This window comes from Tachypleus tridentatus, chromosome 6 (assembly GCF_004210375.1).
Source record: "Tachypleus tridentatus isolate NWPU-2018 chromosome 6, ASM421037v1, whole genome shotgun sequence".
NCBI lineage: Eukaryota > Metazoa > Arthropoda > Merostomata > Xiphosura > Limulidae > Tachypleus > Tachypleus tridentatus.
Genome location: NC_134830.1, coordinates 43,540,151 through 43,561,288, shown reverse-complemented (window position 1 = coordinate 43,561,288; position 21,138 = coordinate 43,540,151). Strand labels below are relative to the sequence as shown.

General features: G+C 34.7%; 1 protein-coding gene across 1 annotated transcript in view; it reads right to left on the bottom strand.

Annotated features, from left to right (window-relative positions):
• The window catches only part of Dtd (D-aminoacyl-tRNA deacylase), a 28,804-nt gene extending 7,897 nt beyond the window's left edge, over window positions 1-20,907 (bottom strand). Inside the window, exons 1-3 of the mRNA XM_076504336.1 lie at window positions 20,678-20,907; window positions 12,693-12,783; window positions 10,080-10,182 (exon numbers count right to left, since the gene is read on the bottom strand). Of these exons, the coding sequence (XP_076360451.1) occupies window positions 10,080-10,182; window positions 12,693-12,783; window positions 20,678-20,720 (237 nt within the window). The 5' untranslated portion in view covers window positions 20,721-20,907. The remainder of the gene's footprint in view (window positions 1-10,079; window positions 10,183-12,692; window positions 12,784-20,677) is intronic.
• Between the last annotated feature and the right edge of the window lie 231 nt (window positions 20,908-21,138).

Here is a 21,138-nt window from a genome sequence, read left to right as displayed (position 1 = left end):
GCACTGAGGGATTCCAAGTTCCTGTAAAAAAGAGCACAAAAGTGTCAAACCCACACAAACTTGGAATTACCTGTCCATTAAAAAATTTTTAATAAAAATGGACAAATGACCATGTAACCCATACAAGTGGAAATCTTGCAAAATGCCATACCTCCATGTAGTATCATAAGCCTTCTCAAGGTAAAAAAATATTGATACAAGATGTTGTCATTTGAGAAAGACTTCTCTGATTGATGTTTAAAGTTGAATTAAGTGATCCATGGTGGAGAGTTGTCATCGGAACCCACACTGGGTGGGCAAGAGGAGGTTGTTTGACTTGAGGAACCAAATAAAATGAGCATTAACCATCCTCTCTGAGGTCAAAACAACTGAATGGTAGCTTGAAGGAATTTTGGTATCCTATCCAGGCTTTGAGAAAGGTAAGACAATAGCCTGGCACCAAGCTTCAGGAAAAATATTTTTCCTGCCAAATCCAATTAAAAAGAATCAGAAGAATAGCAAAAGAAGCAGGAGACAGATGGCACAGCATCTTGTAATGTATATCTTCAGGTCTGACCGATGTACTGCCAGACCTATGAAGGACCAGTTCGAGTTCCATCAGTGTAAAGGGGCGACTATAGTCGTAGAAATGAGCAGCTCAAAAAAAAAGAGATGATCACTCTGGCTGAGACTTGATGACTAAGAAGGTGGAGGATGAAGCAGAAGAGCTAGATTCACAGCAAAAGCTTTCACCAAGAGTATCGGCAATGCTTGGGGCATCAGCTACTTTCTGGACATCAGAGAGCAAGATCAAAAAGGGGACAGAATTATACTGCCCACTGATCTTTAGAATCTTGTCCCATATGACTTTGGAACTGGTGGAAGACGAGATGCTGGCTGTGAAATCAATCCAAGATTTCTTCTGGCTTTGATGCCTTACCTGCTGAGCATTTGCACAGGCCTGCTGGAAAGCAATGTGGTTCGAGAGTGTAGGATACCTACAAAAGGTATCCCAGGCCTGTTTTTAAGCCTTCCGTGCCATGTGACAGGCAGGATTCTACCTCGGGCAAGGATATTGTGGAAAATGTGTCAAGGTTTTAGAAATACATTAAGCAGCTACCGACATCATACAATCAGTCACTCCTGCCATGTAATCATCTTACAAATGATGGCAGGATTAAGTTCTGCAAGAGCAGTGAAAGAGCCAGTTGGCTTAACCTAGCTTCCACCAGGGCATGCAGGTCAGATGGCACTGACCATGGCCAGTCTCTCTCAAAATAATAAGAAAATGATCACTGCCTCGTGGGTTACTGTCAACCCCCCATAAGAGCAAATTAAGATATCAATAGCAGTAAAGGACTGACTAGGTGCATGAACACAAGTATAAGAACCAGTATTGAAAAGAGAAAGGTTGTGATCTGAGAGCATACACTCTACAAAGTGATCTCTCCAATCAGTATCAGTGTCTCCCCAGAGAGGATTATGTCCATTAAAATTCCCCAGGATTAAAAAGGGAGATGGCAACTGTTCAATGAGAGCATCAAAGTCTGATTGATCACAGGTCTCTTCAGGAAAAAGGTAGAGAGAACAAAAGTGATGGTACAACACAAGAAAACATAAATGGCTTCAGCCTCCAAGGCTTTGTCAAGTGGCAAAGATAGGGTGGGCAGATTCTGATCAACCAACAGTGCTACCCTCCATGCACTTGTCCATCACATAACCTGTCATTTTTGTACAAAGAAAACTGCCAAAAGGTGACTATATCAACAGGTTTCAGAAATGTTTCCTGTAAGAAAAGACAAACAGGATGGTAAGAAGCAATCAGTGCCTTGATGTAATCTAAATTAGAATGTAAACCTTGACAGTTTCACTGCATCAAAGTGGCCATTTTTTATGTGTAGGCAAATTGGGTGGAGAGCCCTTCTGTTTTTTATCATGTCTTTTTTGTTTATTTTCTTTAATCAAGGGAGGCCAATTGACCTCCATGGATCTTGCCCTGGGTCAATTGAGCAGGTCTCTGTCACTGGAAGAGGATTCCAGCAACTGAGGAAGTGAACAAATGATTATTTTGCATCCTGGGGCTGGAGAAGAAGATGTACCTAAGGAAATGCCTGTACCTGGAACCAAAGTAAGTGTATCTTGAGGTTTGCTGGAATGAATGTTAGATACAAAGATAGATGTTGACATTGATCTATCAACTTTCTTAACCATGTAGGCCAAAAGGTTTTTCACATGGTTGAGAAAAATTTTTTCAGAGGCATAAAGAAACCCATCTGCACTCTATTGTAGTAGTGGAATGAAGTGCAGCAGCATACATTTGAGGTGAAGTGGTAGACAGCAACTTTCAAGCCTCAGGGTAAATAATGTTTTGAATTGTTTTCAAATGCTGCACCTCTTTTTCTTCCCATCATTTAGAGCAAGAACAAAAGTAGTACAGGTGAGAGCCATTGCAACTGATGCAACTCATAAAAATCGTGGTCCTTGCCACTGCAACAACAAGCATGCATCAAGGAGCCACGATATGATGTCTCTGAGTGACCAAACCGCTGATACTGGAAACATCTGAGAGGGCTTGGAATATATGGCCATACCTTGCAATTAAGATAACCTGCCTTGATGGGGGCAGGTGGATGCAATGATGAAACTGTTAAAATGAGGACACTGGTTGGCATCATAATTCCATCTTTGCAAGTAGAGATATGCCTAACAGCAGAAACTTCTTGGGAGGAGAAACCAGTGAGAATCTTCAGCTCTGGAATGTTCTTCAAATACCTCTCAACAATAACTCCTTGTGATGAATTCAAAGTAGCATGGAGAGTAAGATCAGTGGGTATATCCCAATCTCTTTCAAATGTAAGAGGAGTTCACTGTGTTTAGGAGTGAATGTTTCCATCAATATATCACCAGAGCAAAGTTTTTTAACTGACTTTGGAGAACCAGCAAGCCAATCTAGTCCCTTCTGAATAAAAATGTAGGCATTTGCGATAAAGATTTATCTGAAAAAGAATTTAATATAAGAAAATGAGGTACAGGTGTTACAAATGTTAAAGATTGCTGCTCAGAATCTTCAAGATGTGGTTGTTTACCTATGGACTGTTTTTTCACTATTTTATTGATGATTTTATTTGGGAAATCCATAATAAAGAAAAAATGTTTTGCTACCCACTAACGCCACCCACTATGGAGCACTATGAAGGGATGCACAACAGCACCAAACAAGGACACTGCAGCAATACTGTGTTTTCATGAGCACTATACCCAAACACCAGCATCAGATACAATGTCCACAACACCTGCTGAGAACATCCAACACTGGTATTTGGTTGACCCTAGCCCATGTGGACCAGCCGACTGACCCTAGGGGAGCCACCCCAAGACCGTCCGTCTACAGGAATTTAAGGCCAAAGTGGTGTGTTAGGTTTGAACTCTTCAACCATCAGGAACCTCTCCTCCCCTTCATGGGTTGCCACTCATGACAAACATGTGGGTGGATATTTAGATCCCATAGGAGATACTCTAAAAGAACAGAATGTACAGGAATCCACATTGAGGGCACTTAAGTGGTCAAGCTGTACTGGACCCATTTTGACTATCAGTTGATACATCATTCAGTCAGTCTTTGGCCATTTAGTTTAAGTAACACAATAATAATGTTTAACTACACAGAATTTACAATATGCAAAATTAAAATAAATATTTATGGATTAAAGAAAAAGTCCATATTATTGACTTTGAGGTAATATTGTTTGAGGTAAGCTGTTTCTTTTACTAGGAGTATCAGATTACTGTTGGCTTTGCTGAGGATAAAAAAATTTGGAAAATCTAGACTGATGACTTTTTTTTTTAACTCTACATAGTCATTTCAAAAGGAAAGCAGGACTACATAAAAGTTATGTTTTTATGGAAATACTCCAATGATGACAGGCTCTTAACTTTATTTGGCATGGAGTCTTACTATTAGAGAAGGATTTACAGACTTCACAAACATGTAAAACAAACCATGAGCACAAAACACATGGTAAACTCTATGGCTGCCACAGCCAGCCATTTGTGGTCAAAGTACAACAAAGAAACAGACCTCATGGACATTTAAAAATAAATGAATGAATCATTGACGGTATGAGTAATCAAAGAATTTGGAGCAAGCTACTTATACTAAAATAAATTCTGAGTAATGTATTTAAGGAATATTCAACAGGATGTTAAGAAGCAGTCAGTGCTTTGATGCCATCTAGATTAGAATGTAAACCTTGAGTTAATATTCATGAACTTTGTATCACATTGGAAAAATTATCCGTTCTCTACACAGATACCCAAATTGCTTGAAATAGTCATCTAAAAATACAACAAAATTAATTTTAATAACATGTATTTCAAAAATTCAATTTTCATAACATCTTCATTTTTAATCTGAGCTTTTGATTTTCAAAGCAAAAATTACACAATCTAAATTAATGTTTCTTGATATAACACATTGGCTATAGTTCCTTCTTCTAACTATATAAATAGATTTTCACTAGATCCAACATTATTGGTGAATCAACCTTTAATTTCAGAATGTGTATTGGCATCCCTGATGCATCTTAGAGAATTTATGAATTCAGTTGGGTGAATCACAGCATGATCTGTAGTGAAACACTGAAAATTGGTCTAAACCAGTTGTTCTTAACCTGGGTTCAATCAAACCCCAGGGGTTTAGTGAGTCAGTCTCAGGAGTTCGGTGGAGGTCAAGACAAACACACTGTGTGTGTGTCCATTCCATTCACCCCACTCATATGATTCGTGACATCATGCTCCACTTGGCCATCATTGGCTGCAGCTGATCACATCACATCACTTGGTCTTAACTATCTGTGCTGCAGGGAACTTCGTGTGCTTAGCAGTCGACTTGTGACTGTAGTGATCATGCGTCATTTGTGATTTTTTCCTTATCTTTCAATCCCTTCACACTAACTATGTCGAGCAAAAATAGAAATTGGGTGGACTAAAACGTACAATATGGATATAACGAAACATGATGGGAGTCAACATCCTCAATACATGATTTGCAATGCCAAGTTGAGCAATTCTAGTCTAACACTGGCAGAGGCTAAGAGAACACTCTCTGAAGCTGCATGGAGATGGGAAATACAAGAACACAACGCTTTCTGAATTCAAGGTAAAGAGAGCCAGGTTCAAAGAAAAGACTTCTTTGCCTGTTCTTGGCTTTGTACCCATCAACAAACCAATCCTCACTGCATCATACAAAGTTGTGTACTTGATCGCAAACCACACACCATTGGTGAAGCACTCGTAAAACCAGCTGCATTGAAGATGGCGAATATCATGCTGGGAAAAGCTGCTGAAAATAAGTTATCCTAAATTCCTCTTTCAAATGACACCATCAGCAGCAGAATAGATGACATGAGCGATGACATCTTGGCTCAGGTAGTTGCAGATCTGATTTCAAGCCCAGCAAAATTCAGCCTTCAACTTGACGAGACCACCGACATTTACAATCTAAGCCAGCTTGTTGTATTCATGTGCTATGTGAAAAATGACAAGATAAAAGAAGATTTTTTATTTTGTAAGCCTCTTACAACAACAACTAAGGCAGCCGATGTGAAGAAACTTGTGGATGACTTCTTCAGAGACAACGATCTTCCGTGGGATATGGTTTCTACAGTTTGTTTGGACAGAGCTCCAGTCATGCTGGGATGAAACTCTGGTTTTGGTGCATTGGTGAAAGCTGATGCACCACATGTTATTGTAATGCACTGTGTTCTGCACAGACGTGTTGGCAATAAAAACCTTGCCTTCAAAACTGGCAGAAGTATTAAAAATTGTCATAGAATGTGTGAACTTTGTGCAAAATAGTGCCCTGAAACACTACATCTTCAAAGAGCTGTGTAATGAAATGGGCTCTGAATTCGAGGTACTTCTGTACCATTCTAACGTTGGGTGGTTATCCCGGGGAAAGGTGCTGAATCGTGTTTTTGCCATGCGTGTGGAATTAGCCCTGTTTTTGCGAGAGCACCAACATTGTCATGCAGATTGCTTTGAAAAATCTGAGTTCATTCTCATTTTGGCGTACATGACCAATATCTTCAATGCTCTCAATCAACAGATGCAGGGTTGTGGAGTCAACATCATCGAAGCGGAAGAAAACCTGCAGGCTTTTCAAAAAAAGCTACTGTTATGGAACTTTCCCCTGCTGGACGACTGTGTAAGTAAGATTGAAGATGTGTCTGAAATAGGAGACATTTTTGTACCAGGAGAACTGAAACAAGCAATTGCCATGCACTTAGATGAGCTCGCAAAGTCTCTCGACGGATACTTCCCCACCAGAGAGTCATATCCAGCATGGGTGAGACAGCTGTTCACGTTTAGTGTTGCGACAGCAAATGTCAATAATGAATACCTCGAAGAAATCATTGAACTTCAGCAGAGTCAGGTTCAACAGCAACTTTTCAGAACAACAACGCTCTCAACATTTTGGTGTCACCAAATCGTAGCGTACCCTCTTATTGCTAAGAAAGCCCTTAAGATACTCATACCGTTTGTTATAACATATTTGCGAGCAATCCTTTTGAAGGATGGTAGACATAAAAACGAAGAAAAGGAACAGACTTTGTTGTAAAAGTGATATGAGAGTGGCACTTGCCAAGGTGAAGCTGCACATTTCTGAACTTGTCTCTGAAAGGCAACAGCAAAAGTCACATTGATTTGCAGTAAATATTCATTGAGTTATGTTTTTGTTTTTGTGTGAAATTCATGTTTTGTTGGTTTTGTTCTTTGAACACAGTGATATTATGTGCAACTGATGCATGGTTCATTTTGTGCACTAATAAAATATCTACTTATGTTTTGAATTTGAAAAAAATTATATTTTATTTTTCTAATTACTAAGGGTTCAATGCATGCAAGTATGAAACTTCTGGGGTTCGGTACCTCCAACAAGGTTAAGAACCACTGATCTAAAGGTTAATTCTTGTCCAGGAACCTTTCTCAATAATTGATCATTGTTGTCATAAATGGTATAATTTTGAGCTGCAAGAATTGCTCTTTTATACAACCATTAAGAAACACATTTTCCTTTATTTCTTCTGCATCCTTAACTAATTTAACAGATTTGTCTGAAATAGTAATGTAACTGTTTGATTAATGGAAACTTCCAACACTAACTTAAAAAGAAATTTTTGAATTAAACTGCTTGCTTTTATATCACCAAGATTATTAGAAACAGAGAAAATAAAAATAAATCACAAAGTAACACTAACAATAATACTATGATAGTTTTGTTGCTAAGCAACAATGTATATTGTTGAGTATTAGCAAAAGGAGAGTGACATGAAAATGAATTAAAATCAAAAAATTAGTTTTAGGTTTCTAAAGTTAACATTTTCCTCCATTGAAAATGTATTTCCAGTAATACTTACCTCAGCTAACACTGTAGTTGTTCTTCCACCTCCAAGGTTTCAGCTTTGCCCATATAAGTATTGGATGTTTTTTCTCACTTACTCCAGTCTTTTATATCCCACTCATACATCAATGGTGATAGCCTCTCCATCTCCATCAGTGTGTTGTCCTCTATCCTGGTACTGTATATAATTCAAATAATGTTATCACTTTTTTGAGATGGACACCATCCCAGTCACTAATGCCAGATCTCAGTGGGCAGGAAGAGTGGGAAAGTGTCAGTGGAAATAACTATTATTGGAAATACATTTTCAATGTAGAAAATGTTATTTTTCAAAACATACTTACCATCTGCTGACACTATACCTAGAATCCCACAGTGAAAAGGTTGAAGGGCCAGTGTGGGCATTATATATACAGAAAGCATCTCAACAGATCAAGGTTGTACCACAATAGTGGTGCCTAAGTGAGGAAACCACACTACATTAAGAACAGGTATTCTCTTTGCCCAAAGTACAATTCCTGTATCAAGGGTGTAAATGAGTGTAAGTATTTATCACTACAGGCCAGTCCCAACCCAATGGCAAATGTTCCACAACTCAGGGTTGGAATTAAGTGGTCTTAATCCCTATATCCCATTTTGGTGGCTCAAGCAATTGCACCATAATGTTAGACATACATACGTGTGTGATTCATTCCCAATCTGTAGCCATGGAATGAAGTGTTCCAAACCACCAAAATCATAACAAGAAAGTAAGCAAAATCTGAAGAAGTCTGAAAAACAACATGCTTGAAATGACATGATCGTCTCTGCCTAACTCAACCAAAGGGACAGAAATCATCTGGTCTGGAATTATGAACATTCATCCTCACTCCCCAACTGAGTGGGCAAGATGAATGCTGATTATTGCACCTGGAGTTAGGGACAGGACATGGAACACTATGGTTAACAAAGGACCTTGGATAAGACTGCTTTGCATTTAGAATTATGAGGAAATAGTGGACTTACTTTCCCAAATAATATACTAAACTGATATTGATCAAAAAGAAGGACCAATCAGATAGCTTCACATCAAGCCTGAACCAGGAAGATTTGAAGTATGAAATGTTTTGATGAATTCATACCAAATTTTAAATTCTAGAAGCAAACTGGAACACTCATAAATTTCAATACATGAAAAAGCATTTGTTTCCAAATCCAACATTGTCTTAAAAATAAGCATAATGGTTATGAGGAAAATTAGAATCAATTAAGGTAAAAGGAAATGAAAAAGCATAAGGATGCCTCAAAATGGGGAAGTTCTTTGTCATGTCACTCATTACTGCATGTGTTACAAAGCCTAGGGTCAACACCAAATCAGTGATAGTCATTAGACAACATGGAGGAGGTCATGGAGAAGGTGCAGAATAAATCACAACCACTCAGAAAGATCAGCATCTAAAAATGAAATTGAATCTCTGATGTCCTGCAAACTGGGATATTACTTTCAAACTGTAGCAGATGGTTAGAATTTTTAAACAGGTAGTTTACAGCCTGCTTCAAGAGGTTGGTGCAGTGTCCACAAGAGCTTTAATCTACACACATCTAACCCCTGACACATCCAGGAATGTTGGAAATGGGTTATAGGTTATATTAAATGGAACACTAATAATTGAATGACTCCACACTGCTGGCAAATCAAAATTATGTCTGAAGTATACTGACGGGTGTATTATTCTGAAGGCAACATGATAAACATTTCTTACCATGGTGTGTTATAAAATATGGAATACAAACTGTTGTATTGTAGACTAAATGAAGCATAAAGGAAATAATGTATCTCCATGTCTTCCAAAAGAGTACCCTCACTTTAACTATCACATTGAGATTCTCTATACGATAGCAAGTACTTATGCAGGTGCAGTCAGGCCAAACTTCATTTTTGTTAACAACATTGACCACATCAAGTTAGAATCATCACTTCTTATCTTGAATGGGAAGAAATGAGAGTGTTAAGACTGATCTTCAAAAGTTGACCTGAACCCTATCAAACATGTATGGAACACTCTCCAGAGGATGAAAATATTCCATCCAATGTAAAACAAATCTCTGTTGAAGCTAAAGTACTCCCTTATTTAAGAATGGGCTTAGTTTTCACAATGGTGGATACAGTATCCAATTAGACAGCTACACCTTTCTTCTCCTTCCTTTGTACTAATAACAATACATGAAATTCAGTACAGTAAAATCCAGCTTAAGACAGGATAATTTTCTAGTCTATGTTTATGTTTCTAAAAGATTTACACTTTTGATCATTATGAAACATAACCACATTTCACAAAAGGCAATAATTATAATGTATGAAAAAACAACTATTTTAGTTTAGCACGAGTGTTAACTAAGTTAATTACTGCTTATTTTGGATAAACATACCCAAACTGTGTTATGGATGTAAATAGTAAGAAGCAAAACAATAGATATTTTATTATTTAAAGTCTTTCAAATCATACTGATTCTACAATAAGAAACTGTTTCACAGTAAGGTACTCGACCAGTCACAGTCGTTGGTTTGCTAGATCTTATTTCTTAACCTGATTGGTGCTTTAACCACACAGGTCTTATTTTAAACCTCTGCTTATCTCAGCTACACATCTAACTAATCACCGAAATTTGTAGTCTCTATCTTCCTGACTTACACATAAAATTTAAAACCTCTACTTACCTGACTTACACATAGGATTTCAAACCCTTTATCTTTAACACTGTGGTTCCACCTCTTTCCATTTGCATCATCAAATAGTCGCAGGTTTAAAACCTTTCTTACCCTATTTTCAAAAAACAAATTAAACATTTAATGATTATTTTTAGATAGCAACTTTGTCAGTACACAAAGAATATTCCATATTCTTTTCATATTATCAATTACAAGGACATAAGAGATTAATACACTTTCTCCTGGAGAGCCTAAATAAAAACCTTTTACAGAAAGTGAAACTACCAGCTCAAAGTCTTCAATGGAAAATGAAAGAGAATGAAGTGTCATAAACAAATAGTTAAAAAAAAAGCTAAAGGAAAAAAAACCACACAGAGTAACCAAAGACCCAAAACAAAAACTTCCCATCCTGGTAAAAAGAACTAATAAACACCATACCTGAAATGAACAAGAAAGGAGGTTCCTGGAAAACTCATGAAACTACTGCTGATGGGAAGTTTGAACACTGAAAGTATAAAAAGCTTTTGGTTAAAACTGGTAAAACAAGACCAACAAGTCTTCTGGTGACAAGAGCTCTAAGGATTATTAGTAACCAAAGGAATAGTCAAGGTAGACCTTTAGAAAAAATTGAAAAATGAATAAATAAGTTGAAGCAGAACTGAAGATAGAACATTCTCACATTAAAAAAAGGTTGAACAACAATAAAATTGAGTGAGGGAAGAGATATACTTGTAATACATGTGTGAGGAATTAAGTTGATAAATTCAGCTCTAAATCCAAAACCCAGTCACAAGAAACCAACATCCATTTTGGGGTAGGATGAGGGATCCCAATCAAACATGTGAACTTCAATTTTAATGGCTCACTCCAAAGTTACAACATTTACTTGGATTACCTTGTGCATCACCTAACACCAGCAAAACACCACCACCTTACTTTCAAATCAATGGTTTCATTGTTGTTTGTGTTGTACATCATTATCACATTCAGAACAGTGCCTCTGTAGTCCACCACCCTAGCATGTTTGAACAGAGAAGTGATAAGAACTCCTATAATCCACATACTGAAAAATGAATGGAGAAAATACAGTGTAAGTACAGAGGAATATCAATACCAGAGATATTGCAACAGGTGTGAGGAAAAGGGCAAACTGATAACATACAATAAGAAGACTAAAGCCCCTGGTCAAATGACCAAGTAAGAAAATCCATAATCTCTCCCAGAAAGACATTGAACCTACAACTCATCCTTCTCCACATTTTTATTCCAGGCTGTTTGTAATACCCAAGAAAACCAGGAAGCACCAGCCTTTGATTGATTTGTTATGTTTTAATCACTTTTTGATTCTGTCCTGATTTACTGTGCAGTCATTTCTTACCTTCATGTGGGTTTTTTTCTCCTGGTTTATGAATGATTGAAGTAGGCACCATGAATTTGTGATGATAAGAAACCCACTTGAAGTAAAAATGTATTCTCAAGAATGCTGGTATGGGTATTAGCACTTTAATTAAAATAAAGAACAACATTTTGGCCATCTTAGGTCATCTTCAGGCTCTCCTTGTTAACCTGTTAACAGATTCCATTGTACCTAACTTAACCTTCAAGTCAAGTCTCAGCAGTTGCAAAACATTATCTGAGAAAACAATAGTGTAGGAGACATCTTTTTATAAGAAAGAAAGAGAACAAAAGATAAAAACTGTATAAAAACAGAAAAGAGCTTAAGTTCAAACCTTCAAGAAAACTGGAAAGTACCAAATGGAAACTTTGAGCTTAATATAGAGCATAACTATTTACGTCAAGAAAAAATAAATAAAAGATGATCACTACACTAGAACTGCTATATGTTGGAGAAGATCCTATGATCATAAGTATGTTGGAAAGAATCTCTTTTGAACTTTGTGATATTGAATAAGAGATGCCACAAGAGGCAAAGTTGGAAAGATCTGGTTAGCAGTCATTGTTCTTTGGTGTTTTATATCACTTTTACCTTACAGTCATAAATATGGCTTGGCTAATTTTATTAACTAATTTTATATATAACAGATAAAAATTTAAGAAAAAAGAACCCAGTATAAATTTCACATTGGTATATGGTGACACTGCCAGTAATTTCTTTTTTTAATAAAAATCATAATAAATGCTTATAATGAGAAGTTTTGAATTTTGTGACATTGGAGTAATTAATGAATGTTTGATTTTATAAAGATGAGTATTTAAAAAAAATGAACTAAGCATATACTGCATAGAGCATTGTAGACTGAAAGTTGTACTATACCTTGTTTTCAATCTATTCAATACAATAATTTAATTTTAACAATTAAGCAAAGCCTGATAAAATCATCAAGATATTGTAATTAACAACTCTTTGTTTTTACTTTCAAATGCATGTTCATGTTTTGATACTTATTAAATAATGGAACTAGGTATAAATATAACAATTATGAATTTTTGGTTATAACAGAAACGTGACATGTACTAATATTGCAAGACAACTTTTTTGCCAGCAAACTTATATTACATAAAAATATCTGTTTTAACATCTCTCATAAAGAATCACATCTAAACTAACTGTACTTTATTAAAATTGTTTTCAGGAGTGGGAAATAAAAAAGTTCAACCTACATATATTCCATGTCTTTTGGCGTATCATCTCGTGATATTCCAATAAGAACACACAATCCTTTCCCAATTGAGCTCACCACTTCATCATTCACTAAAAGAAAGAAAAAAAATATATATATGTGTGTGTGTTTGTCTGAATAGTCTACAGAAACAGTATATCTTAAAAGCAACAATATAAAATTAATACGTGCACTGACATTTCAAATGTTGCTATTTGTTTTACTTTTGTAACATAAAAAGTATTTTTCACATTTTTTTTCTGTTACTAAAAATAAATATTTGTTTGTAAGTTCATTTCATAAATTAAGTTAGTACAATAATACAACTTGTTAGCAGCCAGCATTTTATTTTATTTTTTTTATTCAGTGATATATTTTATGTTAAGCTGTGAAGGTTAATTGTACATATATGAAGATATAAACTAAACTATCAAGGGACCTTTTGGCCCACCAAGAATGTTTTGAATTCCAACCTCTCTCAACAAAATGAAAACTACTTACTAAGCCCAGCCTCATTCTCCTTATTTATCAACATTTTCTCAAAACCTTGTGATGCTACCACACCTACAGATCTATACAGCAATATGCATTTTGCAAATTTAACATCAAATTGAAGAAATATAACAGCTGGAGTCATGTGTCTGATCTTTTAAAATCTTAAAGTTACCAATTTATCAGGTTTTAACCCATCCTCCTGTCGATAGCCATCCATCTCTGGATTCATCTGATAGCACCTTCCTATGAACTTTATTTACAACTAATGTCCTTCCTATGATAAGGGTATCAAAACTGTAACAACATTCCAAATGAGACTTAACTAGTGGCTTGCACAATGAAACCATAGCCTCTTTAGATCTGTAGTCAATATTTCTATATATTATATATCTTATACATATTGTCAACTGTGGTGTCTGTCTAAGCATTCATCTGTCTCCCATTTGAAAAGCTGCACATATGGACAAAGCTCAACATTCACTTTTGAAATGGTTGGAGAACAGTCATGTGTAATGTTGATGCCAAATTATATTTCACAAACAGGATATCTTACACTAAATTGTTAGGAATTAATTATGCTATTATTTGTATTACAAAGTGTGACATAACTTATAGAATACTAATGTAGATTTACTCTATGTTATTGTTGGGTGGCTCTGAGCAGGACTGAAATGTCCAACAGTTACTTTTCTTGATGGGTGGTATAAGTAGCTCCGAGCTGTCGAAAGTGAAACCATGAGTGTAATACAATTAACCTTTTTAAAATCTATAAAAAAATTTAAACTTATAGATTGACTTCAACTGCAGACAGATACTTTTGCTTATGTGTGTATATACACACACAGTATCCAAAATCATTTTAGCTTTGAGAGAATTTTAACAAATTTATGTCTTCATTCATACAATATTTCAGAAAGTTTTGGTGCAGATGCTATTTATAATATAAATTATTTGAATTGTTTTGATATGAACTAGATTAAGTTGATGAACTGTAATTTTTTTTTGTTTTCACTTGACTTGTTAAAGATCAAAATTATTTTTATGTTTTTAACAACACTAACTTGTTAATTTATTTTAACTACAAGTTGTTTGTTATCAATATTACTTACTCATTTTATTTTGAATTAACTTCACTCATTATTCAGAACAACTGGTGAACCAGTAAGCTAGTCTTTTTGCTTCTGAAGCAGGTAATATGACTACGGTATTAATTGAAGAAGCTTAGGTTAGTAATTATAGGAACTCATAAAAGCAGAAAAGAATGCTTACATCTAATATAAACTCAACATGTTTGTGCTTGAGAAAGGAGGGTAAAAGATAATTTTATTTTTAGAATGCAAACGATCTTGGCAGGGATTTAGTTTAGAGAGAGAGAAGTCAGAAGAATTCTCTCCCCAACAAGGGTGGCCAGGAACCTTGTGGTTCCTCTTCATCCACTCACATGAAAGATTATTTAATTTTGCTTGAGAATTTACTTGTATTTTACTTTGAGTTGTTTAAGGTGATGAAGTGCAGTGGGGAATTATAAAAATGACAGGTGAGAAAAGGGGACGTGAGACTAAACCGACACAAGAGAAGAAAACCAGGCCAGAGCCCGAAGTCCAAAAAGCCAGTGAAATATCAACTGAAAACAGCCTGATCCAGAGCTAGGCAAAAATATTGCCTTGGCTGGGATCTAAAGATCCAATGCCACATTTGGATGTGGAGAGAAACAGGAGTGCCCCAAGAAAACCCACTTTCACACGACAGGCACTGAAAGTTTTACCTATCTTGTGTCTGGATCTGAAGGGAAATACATATAAATTTAAACATATATTCACCTTCTCTATGATTATATATTTTGTTGAGTGATTTGTAATTGTTGAAATATGTTATATGGTGAAATGTATTTTGTAGGTGCACTGGATAATCTACATAATGATGCAGTTAGTTTGTTTCTATGTTCTGCTTTTAAGTAATATTTGTATATTTCTGTAAGCCTGTTCCTAAGGGTGGGTAGGTTACTGATTTTGTGTGTGCAGTTAACAAGTGTGTATGATGGTAGTTGGTTTGCTGTTCTTAATATTTTATTTTGTTGTATTTGGATCTTCTGTAGTTTGTTGTGAGACATACTGTGTGTGACTTGACATCCATATTCTATAAATGGACAGATGTAAACCTTGTATATTTGGATAATGGTTTCTGGTGAGCATACTGAGTGCTTGCTAGATATGGCCATCAAATGTAAGATGCAGTTTCTGATGGATAAGTGTATGTTGTTAACATGTTTTTCCATGTTAATCTGGAGTCAAAAGTGATTCCAAGGAATGTGATGTGCTTACTCATGTTGATGGGCATACTGCTGAGTGAGATGTTTACTTTTTCTAGAGTTTTTCTGTGTCTTTTTAATTTCCTATAAAAAGTGATTGCTTGTGTTTTTGTTGAATTCAAAACTACTCTCCACCTGTTGCTCCAGCTCAAGACAGTATTTAGTGTTTCTTGAACACGAGACATGGCCATTAGTGGGTTTCTAGAAATACTCAGATAGCAATATCGTCAGTGAATTGTGAATTATAAGTGTATATCAGACTAGGAAAAGGTATATCACTAACAAAAATAATGTAAAGGAGTGGTGAGAAGACAGATCCTTGGACCACTCCTGGCAGTTAGTTTGAAAGATTTTGATAAAATTTTGTTGACTCTTACTTGAGCTGTTCTATCCGTAAGGAAGTTCGATGTCCATTTGATAATAGTTTGACTTACTTTCATATTAGTTAGTTTATACTTAATGGCATTATGTCAAACACTGTCAAATGCTTTTTTAACATCTAAAAATACACCTATGGTTACCCGATTGTTATTGAATGCTTTGTAAACTGATTCAGTGAGTTGTGTGAGGTGATCTATTGTTCGTCTGTTTTTCCTGGAAGCATGTTGAGATTCGGGTAGAATGCTATGTATTTCACAGAAATGAAGGAGGCAATTTGAACTTATTTTCTCCCTCAGTTTGCCAAGACAACTTAAGAGACTGATGGGATGGAAGGTGTCAGGATTAGTCCTGTTTGTTTGTTTCTTTGGAATTGTGGTGATAATGGCTTTTTCCCAAGTGTCGGGGTAATAACCTGTTGTAAGTGAGATATTCATAATATTTGTGAGATGTTGTAATAGGAGACTGGAGCATTTTTTTGAGAATAATGTTTGGTATTTGATCATGTCCGGGAAAAGTGTTTTTCAAGTTTTTAATGTTAATTTTGAGTTCAGTGGTGGTGATTTTTCTACTAATTGAACAGGAATTAGTTTTTAGTGTCTTACCAGGGAATTGTGGTGTGAGAGAAGATTGATTTGTATGTATGCAGTTGTTAACATGTTGTTGGTGTTGTGTGTCAAAGTCGGCAGTGCTTAGGTCACTGAAGGAGGATTTGTAATAGTTGGCTTATTGTTAGAAGATTATCATGGAGATTTATAAAGTACTTTAAGCTATATTCTAAAGATAAAAGGCCATGAGGAAACAAGTGTAAGATTTGGAAATGAGAGGCTAGGTTCCAGTTATTTTTATGACATGATTATTAACATCTGTAATATGTTTTCTTCAGAAGCAGTGGAGTCAGCACTTTGCTAGACCTTAAGAAGAAAATTTATTTCCTAAAACATACAGGGTGATTGTGTATGGACAGTCTTAAAGAATCAAATAGTATCTTGTTATCTACATGTTAAGCTTTAACAGAATGTTATGACAGACTTATAAAAACACTGATTGCAAGTGAAAGAAGAAATAGTAACTATACTATCTCTTATATAAATTGCTGATTAAGCCTTACATAAAATACTGTGTATGCTTCTGTCTCCTCAATGAAATGCTAACATGATGATAATGGAGAAGCAAAGGTTACCTCACAGGATAAGTTAAGATCTTTTAGTTTATTTTCTCTTGATGAAAAAAAAAAAAAGAATATGAGATCTTTTTAAAGATTAAAAGAATAAACACAATTTTTTTATTTTTACATAACTCTGAAAATAACAGGACAAGAGGACAGAAATTTAAGACAGTTTTATTTTTACAGGATGATTAGCTTATGGGATAAGTTTAGTATAACTGGACAAGTAGTATTGAAGACTATCACTATAAACTTTTAAAAAAGTTTGAAAGGGTTGATTAAATGCTTTTTGGAAAAGAAAGGAGGTGTTTAATATTTACTTTTCTTCTTCTTCGGGTGGATGTGATGGAACACACTTGAAAGACCAAATAGTCCCTTGATATACATGTTCTATGTTACAATTAGTACCTTACATTTATAAGACTGGAGAAAAAGTTAAGAAATGGGTTGTTTGTATGTTTGTTTTGGAATTTTAATTTAGGGATGGCTAGCGCAGATATCCCTGATTTAGCAATGTAAGACTAGAGGGAAGGCAGTTAGTCATCACCACCCACTGCCAACTCTTGGGCTACTCTTTTAGCAACAAATAGCGGGATTGACCATCACATTATAACACCCCCATGGCTGAAAGGGTGAGCAAGTTTGGTGTGACAGGAATTCAAACCTGTGATCCTCAGATTATGAGTTGAACGCCTTAACCCACCTGGCCATGCCGGGTCAGAAATGGCTTGAAAACAGGTTTTGGAACAAGAAAGAGTGTTATAAAATATGCCTTTTTATTATTCAGAAACATAAGGTTATCAATTTTGCATCAGAGTTGATTTTGTTTTTGGATAACTGAAATAATAGATGTAATTTAGATGTTTAATCTTAAAAGTTTGACTGGCTTCCAAAGGGTTGCCTGTTTAAATAGGGGAATAAAATGTTTGGAAAAGCAAAGTGTTGAAGGTTAAGCTTTGAAACCTAGGTTCAAGTAAGTGATTTTAATTATGTTTCACTAAAATCAGAGGTAAAAATTTATGGAATGGTGTATGCCTGATGATGTAATTTGTGCTATTAGTTTGAATTCTTCAACATTCTGTTGAATAGGTAAAGATATGGATATAAAGGACCATATTTAAATGCTTTAAAAAATCTAAAAGAAGTTTATTTATTACTGTTGTTTTATTAATTTATTTTTTAATAAAAATAGCTTTGATGTGACTTTCTGTCACCCTGTTCTGTGTTTATAAATAACTGTTTATTATCATAATATTAAAATATATCCCACTAAAAATGATGGAGCAAGTACTGCCACACCTCCAGCCCATAGTATACACTATCCTCATGTTTCACAGCTAACTGAAATAAATAAATTTTGCAAAATAAGGCATGAACATCAAAGAAGCAGAAAAGTACAGTTGAGACAATCAAACATTGGTAAATACCATTGTGGTTTAATCAAATTAAGATCATTCATGAAATAAATCTGCAGTGTATTCATAGAAATAATTATTGGTTAAACTCAATTAGATTACCAACTAAAAAAGCCAGTTAGAAAAGCCAGTATATTTTGGTAACACAATGTTCCAGCATTGGCTTTTATGTCATGTTGCTTAGCAACAAAAGTATAACCTAATATTATTGTCAGTCTATGTATAGAATGAAATGTATAGACAACAAAAATGTAAAAATATGTGCTGACTTTTGAGCTTAAGAGTCTCCATTGAACAAAGAGGCTTGTTTTGTTTATTTAAAAAATTGGTGACATAACAGAAACAAAACCAACTTAATTCAGCAATCAATAAAAATCATTATGGAGAGACAGCAAGCAAACTATTCTATCTGTATAAATACATTATAGCTTTTATAACTACTCCAATTTGGGGAAATGAAGTATGATGTGACCTGACCCATACTGGCTTTTATAGAGGTTAGATTATGACTGGTACTTAGTGAAACATGCATTGATATTCTTAGTGACTGTGTTAATATAACTCACACATTACTTTCCTAGATTTATTTTATATGCAAAAACGGCTCGTTTGGATTGAGAAAACAGTTTACATTTCAGACACTCAAATACTAAATAAAAAAACAAACATAAACAAACGCAAAATTAAAGAAGCCTTACTTATACAACAAGTAAAACAAATAAACCAATATAAAGGAACGCCTTTATACCTATATTAAAATAATAAAATAAATAAAATTATATATTCAAACATCTAACACCGCCCTCTACATTCCGACACTCAGTTACACAACCCCTTTCAAACATGTGGTCAGCTTCCGGTCAGTTACCTCTTTCTTTGTGAACCTGACGATGACCAAAGAAGGTTGAAACGTTGTTCGCTCTTCTATGTAAACTATTTTCTCAACCCAAACGAGCCGTTTTTGCATATAAATTTCTCAACAAGTGGGTTTCTCGACATCACTGATTTCCTAGATTTAGTCTTTAAGCAAAAAAAAACAACAAAGACTTAAAACTTGAAAGTTCTTTTAAATATTATAAAATGTGTGGGATTTGAAGTTATAAAGAAAGACTGGTAATCATAATAAATATGGTGTTATTTGCAATGCATGCATTTTAACTGCATAAATATACATATAAAGAGAGAGAGAGAGAGAAAGATGATACACACAGAAAGTGAAAGTAAGGAAGTATATAAGTATGGATTTATTGTACAAATGTTGGGTAGGGTTACTGGATTTCACACCCTAAAAGTGGGAATAATTACCTTTATAAGGAAAAGTATAGCAAGATCAGTTATGCAAATAGTAAATATCATCAAATGAAAATTATATGTTTTCTTATGTTACTGCTGCTAAAGCAATTTTATTTGGGAATCTTCTAACTCACCAGGAGTTTGTCATAAAATTCTAAATGGTCATACACATTCACTCTTGAGTTACTTCAAATAAAAGCCTCGTGGATTTAAAATGGAACATTGGCTGTGAACAGCACCTGCAACTTGCATTTATCTTCTTTTTTAGTGGGTGCAACATCATATGTTCAATGACTTATGAAATAATGATACTGTGTCAACTTCTGCAGCCTATTTTATGTTGTCAACTGCATATGAAACAACAATATCTATGCTGAGTTATTTCCTTTTTCAGTTACAAAAATTCATATCTGTTGGTTCATACTTTTCAGAGGTTTAAAAATAAAATAGTGAATAAGATTTACAGATTACAACAAAAATGAAATCAGAACACCTCATCATTTCACTCCCAAAAGAATCTATCAGGCTATGCCCCAAAAAATCGGTGGTGTGATCACTCTAACTTTTAACTGTAGCCCTAATGGCTTAAGAAAAGATTGTAATTTATTAATTAAGATAGTAATTTCTTTCCAAACACAGAATAAGTTAATAAAATTATTCATACTACTAATAGCATAACGTTACTAGTAATGAAGTTTTCCTTGTCGTAGGCCACTGTAATTTAGTATAAATATCAAAAATAGTTTTTAACTTAACTCAATTTGTAATTAAATACATTAAAAAAATCGTTCATACGTTTTCATCCTCAATTTCATGGAACAATTAATAACAGAGTGAGTGTTAATCGCCCTACGATGGCATTTGTTTACAATTATATATAGTAGAGACTAATCAGTAACAGCTTTAATCTAATTTTAAGTCTTGCCTACCCAAAACGCTAGCCTTCATGACTCTCTGTACAACCGCTTTCATGTTCCTGCAACAAACTCAGCAGCTTTGCTAATTATCTTAAGTTTTAGATAACAGTATTATTTTAAAAAGCAACAGTATAACACGTTAAATAGTTAATTACTGAGTTAGTTCAAACTACAAATATAGAAAATACTTCCAAACACTCCATACGTATTGCACACAAAGTAATGCAATGTCGCCATCTACTTAAGAAATACTTAAAATAATTTAAAAAATACAAATTAAATATAATATACATCATAATTTAACTGCAAACTACGAATTTAGTAAATGATGATAATTTACAGTTTGTCATCACAAAATTATATTAAGTAATTTCTATGACACACTGAAAAATAAAGTTAATTTTGTAAGTTTTAAAGTGCCTATTGTCCTTAAAAAATCACTGTCGTTCCTTCATTTATATATATATATCATA